Genomic DNA, 10,141 nt, shown 5'->3' on the forward strand with positions numbered 1-10,141 from the left:
AAATAATGATTCTTTTAAGATTCTAAAGACAAAAATAGAAATTCATTAAGCAATGTACTCACTACCTTTAATAGTAAAGTATTTCTCATTAAAACCCCAAGAACAAGATAGCCCATTTTCATATCATCATTTAGAAGTTCTGGCTAATGCAATAAGATTAGAAATAAACACAAACAGCAGTAAGGCAAAGAATTTTAGTGATACTAAAATAATTTTAAAAAAACTGATCATTTGCCATGTTATTGGTGAAAAGACAAATAACAAAAACAGTTTTTCAAAAAAACATTTTATTACTATAATTGCTACTTTACTTACAATTTTTGGCAACATTAATAAAATAATAAATTTTATCTGAAGGAACAAGCAAGCAAAATAGACAGGGAAGTTCACAAAGGGTAATAACAAAATAGTAATCTTGACATATACTCTATATATCTGTAAACAAAACAAAGTAACATTGCCTTTTAAAAATCTAGAGGTATCAACTGCAAAACAGAGAAAGCTCCTGAAGGAACTCAACTCACTATATTAATTTTCTTTTGATTGCAGGCACAGAAATGGACTCAAGCTAGCTCAATTCTAAGAGAGAAGCAAAGCCCTTGATAATGATCTCTTCCCAGGTTTTTGTGAAAACCCAGGAAATTTAACTAGATTAGAGAGGGAAGAAAAGAGACGGGAGACATAAAGTGCCTTTGGAGGAGGGGAAGTGGGGGTGAGCGATTTCATTGTCAGTGCCATTTTAAGAACATTGGTGAAGTTCAATGAACCAAAGGAAGTGTCAAACAATTAATCGAGGTAGAAGCCATGCAGGTCTAAGTGAAGCGTGTTCTAAGACAGAGAACAGCAGCTGCAGTCTTTGGATTGGGAAGAAATATGATTTGCTTGAGGAAAAGCAAGGCCAGTGTATCAAAAATAGTGCATCAGTAGAGAAAATGGTAGAGTAGCATGGCAGAGAATGAAAAACAGAAAGGAGGTAGGCAGGGGTCATATCACTGAAATCTTGGCAATAAATAACAATTTGCACTCTTAAGGAGCATACTTTAGTGAAATAGCAAACAACAGTAATAGTGTTGATAAAATTAAGAAACCACAACATTTTATATTTTTACCATAAAACAGAATAAGATAAGTATGCAAAATTCTGGAGATCTATTTATACACAGAAGTTTCTACCTGAGACCAGAACAAGTAGAACACACACACCTACTTTTCTACACCTAAATAAGAGTTCAGGCTGAAATTTCAGCAAAGTGCCTAGGCCCAAGCAAACTAACTGAAAAGGCCTAGTAAAATGTTCAAAGTGCAAATCAATCAAACATTGAGCAAATAAATACAACAGAATGTACACTGAGGAAATTATCTAAAACATAAACAATATACTCACAAATATTGTATCTGTAGTCTTTCCTCCTCAATTCTAAGAGGGATGCTAAGCTCTTGATTATCACTTCCCAGCTTTTTGTGAAAGCTTAAGGAATTTAACTAGATTGAGGAAGGAACAAAGGACTGGGGAGAGATAAGATGCATTTAAGGAGGAGGAGAAAACAAGGGGGAGAAAGGAGAGTTTTCTCCTGGCTTCAGTGAATAGCCAGGATCCCAGAGTCTTTGAGTGGTGCACAGAGGCCGCTAGGTCGGGGGTGGAAGAACGGATGGCACCAGAACATACCAAGGGAGATTATACTCTGGGAACTCAGAGAAGCAGCCAAGGCCACTGATGTTCAGAAACCAATACTCAGAGGGTACTCCACAGTTCTGTGAAAGAGCCCTTAGAGATGGCAAGAAAAAAAGGTTCCCCCACAATATATTAGATAGGTGGAGAGATTACATCAAGGACAATAACTCTAAGACCTAATACTTACTGAAATAAAAGAGACATTTCTTGCACATCGGAGTGTGTCAAGTAAGATCCAAACAGTATTAATTTCAAAAAATAGGAAATTATACACACAAGAGAATAATAACTGTTAACTATTGTACATTCATGTCCAAGGCAAGATACAAAATTGCAAACTTCACATATTCAATTAGGGCAAGATACAGGTACACAGAAAAATATAAGGAAAAGCCCTATAATGGGCTTAATTTTAGTCAGTCACCCTGGCCTATTTTTATCCACTGTACCTACTGTTCTTGGACAACCTCCATTCCAGTTTAACACTTAGAGAACTAAGTTTAACTCAGTCCATGAAATGAACAGATGCAACTTGTTTGGCCCTTTTCTGTTAAAATTATGTGTCCAGTACAGTTCAAACTATGGATGTCGGGGATTCTTTCTCTTGGGAAACTTTACTTCCTTTACTGCTTGGTTTCCAGGCACATGGCTCATTCAACCTGACTTAAGGCCAGCCAGAAAGGAGAGGGGAGGGAACAAATCGAATTCCCCTGCTGATCATTCAACAGAAGGTCTACTGGCACCAGGCCCCATTCTATTAGCTACTTCTGCTTCTCCAGCTGAAGCCAATGACACACTGTGGTTGTTTGATGCCTGTAGGGTCCGCTCCCCAAACATAAGCATTCTATTGTAATAGTTTTGCTTCCTTAGATGCTCTTGAACTAGGAAAAAGACACTCTGACACAGTGTTCCTTCTGCCTTGGCTCCAAGACTGGAGTGAATGTGTGCCTCTCTCTCAACTAGAATAGAGCGCCACTGCTCTCCATTGACTAACCTTCCACATTCTGGTCCCACTCATGCCACAACTTCTCCTCAACTTCTCCACATCCAGGCTTGCAGAGCCAGGTTATTTCAGGCCAACACTATACAGGCACTTCTGGGAGTTCAGCAGCAAACTGGACCGTGCCATAACAAAGCCACTCCAGAATGACTAGAGTTAATATTGAAATCTTCAAGGCATGGAAAAAGTAGAAAATAAACTTAGTACTTAATACTTAAAATACTCTACAGATTCTATATACAGAAAGAAGAGTTTTCAAACTTACTAGTAACATGAAGTACCAAAATCATAAATAGGTTACCAACTTTTTTTCTTTCACATACATATACTCACACAAGCACCTTTTGTGTTAAGCCAGATAGTTACATGAAAACTAGGTAATATATTTTTAAATAACAATCTCAACATTCAGATCGAACAATACTGTATTTCATGAATTTTAAAAAAAACTCAAAAATGATCCACTGGTTTCACTATTTTTCAAGCTATTCAATAACATATGGTTTGTACTTTTTGTTTTTCCAGGGTTTTGGCAGAATGAAATATTTCCTTTAGATTTACTGAAACTAGAATTAATGAGTTTTTTTTGAAATTCTACTTTTAGGCCTGGGGGGTGATGGTTCAGAATCACACGTGCTCACAGTAATGGATGCTACTTCCACTGACCCTGGTTGAAGAGGTCCCGGTGATACCTGAATAACAACTTTTGTTTCAGGAGGCAATCCTTCTAGTTGCTTAGGCTTCTTAAACATTTGATGACAATGGGTCTTGTGCTCCATTTTCTCCTTGAAAGTTAAAAACTGTAGCCGGCATTTGGAACACTGGTGAACACTTTTTTCCCAGTGTCCTCTATAATGACACATGTAAGGTGTTGCAGTTTTAAAATTTTTGAGACAAAATGGACAAAGCAAGTTCTTAGTGTTTTCATGGCACGTTCTGAAATGTGTTTCCACATCAGCAAAGGCCGACGATCTGTAATTGCAAACCTGGCACACGTAGGGCATTTCCCCAGGCTTGTGATTGTCCTTCATGTGCTGTAAAAGAACCTGATCTGTTTCAAATGACAATTCACAAATTTTACAAACAGCAGAGGGCTCCTGGGCGGTGTGTACACTTTCGATGTGACACTGCAGTTGGAAGGGAGTGGGAAAATGCCGGTGGCAGTGCTGGCAGATGGTGTGGATTTCCCAGTTGTCTCCCCTCTGTTTCTCAAGTTCCAAATGGTGCTTCACGTGGTTCATAAATTTGACATTCTTTAGAACTTTCAAGCAGCTGAAGCATTTAAAGGCTGTGTGAGTCTTCTGTTCTAGCAGCCCATTTCCTTTATGCTGTCCGTAGTAGAAGTCATGAAGTAACACGATCAGATTTCCTTTCTTAGGATCAACAGTCTTATTTTGACTTGCGAGACTTGAAAAGTCTATTTTTGTCACACTGTCCTTTGGAAAAGCTGTTGGAAAAGGTGCTCCATTCTGAAAAGGGTTTAATGAGGTATGAACACCATTTGAGGGTGTGCTTTGCTGAGTAGTCATTGTATGAAAGATACCTGAAGGGGACAAAGTTGAAGAACAGCCCACAATGATTCCATCACTGAGTTTAGGCCTTTTGGGATTTACACTGTTTATCTCAGAAGTGGAAAGTTGCTCTGATGTGCAAGGAGTTTTATTCATACCTCCTACAGAAAGTGCTGCTCCTACCGGATGCTGTAATGAACTTGTGAATGTTCTCAAAGGAGAACATAACTCTGAAGAGCTATTAGGCACGACTTGTGGTGAATTATTTTTATAATCAGGTTTAGACAAAGGCTCGATAATAATAGGACTATCTGTCGATCTTGATTCAGATTCAGAAACGGGCAGGACAGCCACTGCTTCTGATGTTGGGGTCCCATGACTTACAGGCTGCAATTTGTGAGTTCTATCTTTTCTGAAGTGACCATACTTTTTTCTCCTTAAATATGAACCTGGGGTGACTCTGTTCAAAATGTTTGAAACGACTGGTTTTGAATGTGAAGTAACCCCAACAAAGATCAGCTCAGCATCTTCATTTGCATGTTCTACCCCAACAAAGATCAGCTCAGCATCTTCTTCCTCTACTTGTTTGGTTTCTTCTATGCTCTTCTGTGGTTCTGGCTCCTGTTCTTCCTCACATAACATACATGGTGGCTCCATTTCTAATTTTTTATTCCTGAAGGGTATGGCCACAAGTCTCAGCGCTTCCTTTATATAAACTGCCACCTACGTACAAACACACTACACATCAGTAAGTACAGAAAAAAATGTGTTAACTCATCTAATTCTCTCCAAAACTCTAAGATAGTTATAAATATCCTTATTTTACACATAAGGACACTGAGACCAAAGAGGATAAATGACAACTTAAAACTTTGATTACAAGTCTGTGTGACTCTAGAATCATAGCTTTGTCCTGTGATTATGATCTTTTCTATTAAAAAAAAAAATACAACAATTAATCACTAGGCAAAATCATATGTAAATGACAAGTTTTTTTTGTTTTTTTTTTTACAAAGGTACCATTGCAGAGTGTTTAGAAATATGGGCTTTGGAGTTAGAGATGATTAACATGGAATTCTAAGTCGACCACACATCAGCTGTATCTTCTTTGGCAAGTTTATCACTTTTAAATGTGTTTCTATATCTTAAAGGCAAAAATTCTTATTTCTTAGACTTAAGGTAAAAGCTCTTTTTCAAAAGCACCAACTATTCAATGGCAGTTTGCTTTGTAGTAGAATTGGAGGAATATTTATATTAAATGCACATATCTCAATTGATTCACACATACTAATTTCATAAATATTATTATAGAAAAGTATCAAATGGCTAAGAATAACCTACACCTAGTCAATAAACAGTATAATTCAATGTTAAGTGTTTAGCATATGCCTAGCAAATTTTAAATGAACTCTTAATAATCTCATCCCAACTCAAGGCCCTAATTATAATCCATTCATTGATGTCTCTTAAATTTCTTCCTCTGGTCCTGACTTCCCCCACTGACTAAACTTAAATCCAACGGTACTTCTTCCCTTACCCCACTTCAGTCTCTTTTCCACATGGCATAGTGATTCTATTAAAACAAATCAGATTTTATCACTGCTCAGCTCAAAACTCTTTAATGGTTTTCTGGTTCACTCAGTAAAGGGCCAAGGCCTACAAGACCACACATACCTCCAGCCCTGCATACCACCCTGCAGTTACCTCATTCCTCTCCACATCCACTTTGCTCTCGCCACACTAACCTCCTTGCTATTCCTTGAACACACTAAACACTTTACCTTGCTTAGGGACCTTGTATTTGCTGTCTCTCTAATATAAATGCTCATCATCCAGGTACCTGCATGGCTGTCTCCTCACCACCCTCAGGACTCTGGGAGTCTAGGATGGGAATACTATTAAACCAAGGTTGCTCTTTGTCAAAAGACATGACTATTTCTAAAGAATGGAGAAAAGTCAAAGATTTATAGACACTCGCCACCATTTCCACTCTTGGTACCTTTTCTGATCTCTTCTCCCACTATTCTAACGTTCATTCACTCTAATCTAGCCACAGTGGCTCCCTTGCTGTTTCTTAAACATTCCCTTCAGAGTTTCTGCCTGAAATTCCTGTCTCTCAGATACCATCATGGCTAACATTTCTATCTCCTTCAAGTCCATGTCCAAACTTAGCTCTCCCTGAGACTTACTCTGACAACCCTATCTAAAACTGCCACATCTCTATCTACCCTACATTCAGTCACATGACCCAGCCTTATAATAATTTTCTTAATTTCATAACATCGCCTGCTATTTCACCAGAGAAATATACCTGGTCAATAAGCACAAGAAATACTGCTCAACATGATTAGCCATTAGGGAAATATAAATCAAAATCACAATCGGATATAACTTCATACCCACTATTGGCTATAATCAAAAAGAGAAACAAGTGTGGCAGAGGATGTGGGGAAACTGGAATCCTCATTTATTGCTGGTGCAATTGCTGTAAACAGTTGACAGTACCTCAACAATTAAATATATTTACCATATGACCCAGCAATTTCACTCCTAGGTATATAGCAAAAAGAACTGAAAACATAACTCTACACAAAAACTTGCAAAACAATGTTCGCAGCAGCATTATTCATAATAGCCACAAACTGCAAACAATCCAAACATCCATTAATTGAGGAATGGATAAACAAACTGTGGTATAGCCAGCCATACAACAGAATATTATTCAGCCATAAAAATGAATAAAGCACCACTATACATATATGACATGGATGAACCTTGTAAACGCGCTAAGTGAATAAAGCCAGACACAAAAGACCATATGGTTTATGATTCTACTTACATAAAATGTCTAGAATAGGCAAATCCATATGGACAGAAATAAACTAGTAGTTACCATGGGCTGGTGGAAAAAAGGAATAGTGAGCCAAAGTTGGGTGAATAATAACCCCCAAAATATCAAGTCTTAATCCCTGAAACATGTATATGTTACTTGATTTGGGAAAAGGGTCTTTGCAGATATGATTAAATTAAAGATCTTGAGATGGGGAGATTATCCTGAATTACACAAATGGACCCTAAATGGCATCGTATGTGTCCTTGTAAGAGAGGAAGATTTCACACATACACTTGGAGAGAGCAATATAAAGACAAGCCAAGGAATTCCACCCATGACCACAAGCTGGAAGAGGCAAGGAAGAGATTCTCTCCTAGAGTGTCGGCGGGTAATGCAGCTCAGCCATCACTTTGATTTGGGTCCAGTAATACTGATTTCGAATTTCTGGCCTCCAGAACTGAGAAGAAATACATTTTCCTTGTTTTAAGTCACCATCTTTGTTAATCTGTCATAGTAGCCACAGGAAACTAATACAGGGAGTGACTGCTAATGGATACATGGTTTTAAAGTTGATGAAATGTTTTAGAGTTAGATATCAGTAAAGATTGTATAATTTTGTAAATACAATAAAAATCATGCAACTTTAGACTCTAAAGAGTGAATTTTATGGTATGTGAATAATACTTCGATTAAAGAAAAAATGCTTAGCAATAGACTATGTGACCCGCCCCCCACCACCACATCCCAACAACTGATGCTAAATTTTCAAAGCCCTTAAGGGGACTTCATTCATGTAACAAGAGTTAGGTAATCAGAATTATGGTAACAATGCAAACTAATCTAGTCAATAAAGAGAGTTAAGCTAGGGATCAATTTATCAATTTGTAGTGGGAGACATACCTACCAAGGAAGGAAGAATTATCTTCTTGCAGAGTGGATATTTCTCTGATGCTAAAGACTTAGAACACCAAATTAATTATACGGTCATGCACCGCAGAACAATATTTTGATCAACACAGACCACATATAAAACAATGGTCCCATAAGATTATAATGGAGCTAAAAACTTCCTGTTGCCTAGTAACATCACAGACTGTTGTAATGTCATAGTGCAATGTATTACACAAATACCTTTGTGTTACAACTACCTATGCTATACAAGTTTGTAGCCTAGGAGCTGTAGGGAAACAGAATCTGTCACTCTAAAATATCCATTTGGCATAAGGATTATCATAGGCTGGTTAATTTTAAGAAACAGAAGACATGGGAGAAGCTCTGAAAACCAAGAAGTTACCCTTTGTAAAAGACACTTATATTTGTAAGGGAAATCTCCTCTTGTAAGGATGTCTCCCTGGCTGTACCAGGAAGAGGGGAAAGACCTCACCTCTAGAAACTCTCATTAATAGAGAAGACAAGGACTTAAACTGCTTGACAACCTTACCCTTGTTTACTGTGTTTTTCCTGGTCACCTCACAAAACTAACTCCTCTACTCCTAAGGTCTTCTTTTGTCTTCAACTGAAGATGGTATTTACAATGGTGTCTTCACCCATACTGGCAAGTTATTCAGTTTCCCTGGTCTATTCCATGTATATAAGAGGTATACGTGTTACTAACTTTTGGGGTTTTTTTTTCCTGTTAATCTGTTATTACAGAGATGTCTCAGCCAATAGCCCAGAAGGATAAAGGGAAAATTATTTACCTCCCCTACAGAGCAACAGGCTATACCATATAGCCTAGGTATATAGTAGGCTATGCCATCTAGGTTTGTGTGAGTTCACTCTATGATATTCACAAGACTAAAATTGCCTAAAGATGCATTTCTTAGAAAGTGACTCCATTAAATGGCACATGACTGCAAGTAGACTTACTAAATATCTGGGTTTGACCAGGACAATTCCAGTTTAACCTGCTGTCCTTGTGTATTTATTAATAGTGCCACTTTTCACTATTAAAAATATCCCATTTTGGGTGATAAATTAGTCAACCAAATTATAAGGAATCTGGAGGTTGGGGAAGTGGTGAGAGTATATTCCATGCAGGCCAGATGGGCTTTGTGATGAATCTCTACATAACTAATATCTCCCTGCCACTGGGAAGCTCCCGGGGGAAAAATCCTGGTAAGACTTCTTCAGATCATTCATATTTTGTTTTTGAATGTACAGAACTAATGCTTAAACTCTCAGAATTGTATTATTCGACGTTATTCAAATGACTGGCTGATTAATTTGTACATTTAAGAGAAAGAATGAGGAACAGACCTAGGTATACAAGTAGTTTACACGGAACTTACAAAGGATAAGGTTAAAATAGCTTGCGCCCACATTTATAAAGTTTTAAGAAGCCAAAAGATGAAAGTCACTATTATTATTTTTTGGGGCATAACAAATTGACCCTAAGGTAATATCCCCTTGTAACTTCTGGGTCCAAAAAAAAAAAAAAAAAAAAATCGGGGAGGAAAAAAAATTTTTTTTTTAATTAAGGAGAAACTTATCTATGAAAAGATGATCATTCTATGTGTGGTCATACATACAAGTTTGGCAATGTTTCAATGGCTGCTATTTTGAGTGAACTATAACTATAAAACATATCGAATGAGCAGAATTAAAACACATCCCTGTTCACAAAAGGCCGAGAAACAGAGAACTTACACATGAATGAAATGATAGTTTGCACAGTACTGACAGAGAAATGGAGAGGGGATAGCATCAAGGTGGTGTCTGAGAGGAATCTGGATACAAGCTCACGCACTCAAAAGTCTGATGAGCCTACCACATGCCAGGTACTGGTCTAGGTACTGAGGATACAGCAGTGATCCAAACAAAGACCCTTTTCTTCAGGGAGCTGACATTCTAATAGGAGTTACTGGAAAGTAATTTTTAATATAGATATAAAATGTTATTACATGTATTATTATATTTTTTACATGTAATGTATAATAGAACACATGAAACATTATTATATGTTAAATATATTTATGTATATGTAAAATTTTAAACGGTTATAAATGCTAGAGAGAAAATAAAGCAGGAAATGGGCCAGGTAGCGTGAAGGCAAGTTTTTACATGACATGGTTATGGATATCTGGGAAAGAGTACTCCAGCAGAGGAAACAACAAATACAAAGT

The 10,141-nt window shown here is 37.4% G+C and overlaps 1 protein-coding gene across 1 annotated transcript in view; it reads right to left on the minus strand.

Moving 5' to 3' along the window:
* Positions 1-3,244: 3,244 nt before the first annotated feature.
* ZNF280B (zinc finger protein 280B) overlaps positions 3,245-10,141 on the minus strand; it is a 9,079-nt gene continuing 2,182 nt past the window's right edge. Inside the window, exon 2 of the mRNA XM_011384714.2 lies at positions 3,245-4,921. Within this exon, the coding sequence (XP_011383016.1) occupies positions 3,245-4,840 (1,596 nt within the window). The 5' untranslated portion in view covers positions 4,841-4,921. The remainder of the gene's footprint in view (positions 4,922-10,141) is intronic.

This window comes from Pteropus vampyrus, unplaced genomic scaffold (genome assembly GCF_000151845.1).
Source record: "Pteropus vampyrus isolate Shadow unplaced genomic scaffold, Pvam_2.0 Scaffold618, whole genome shotgun sequence".
Taxonomy (NCBI): domain Eukaryota; kingdom Metazoa; phylum Chordata; class Mammalia; order Chiroptera; family Pteropodidae; genus Pteropus; species Pteropus vampyrus.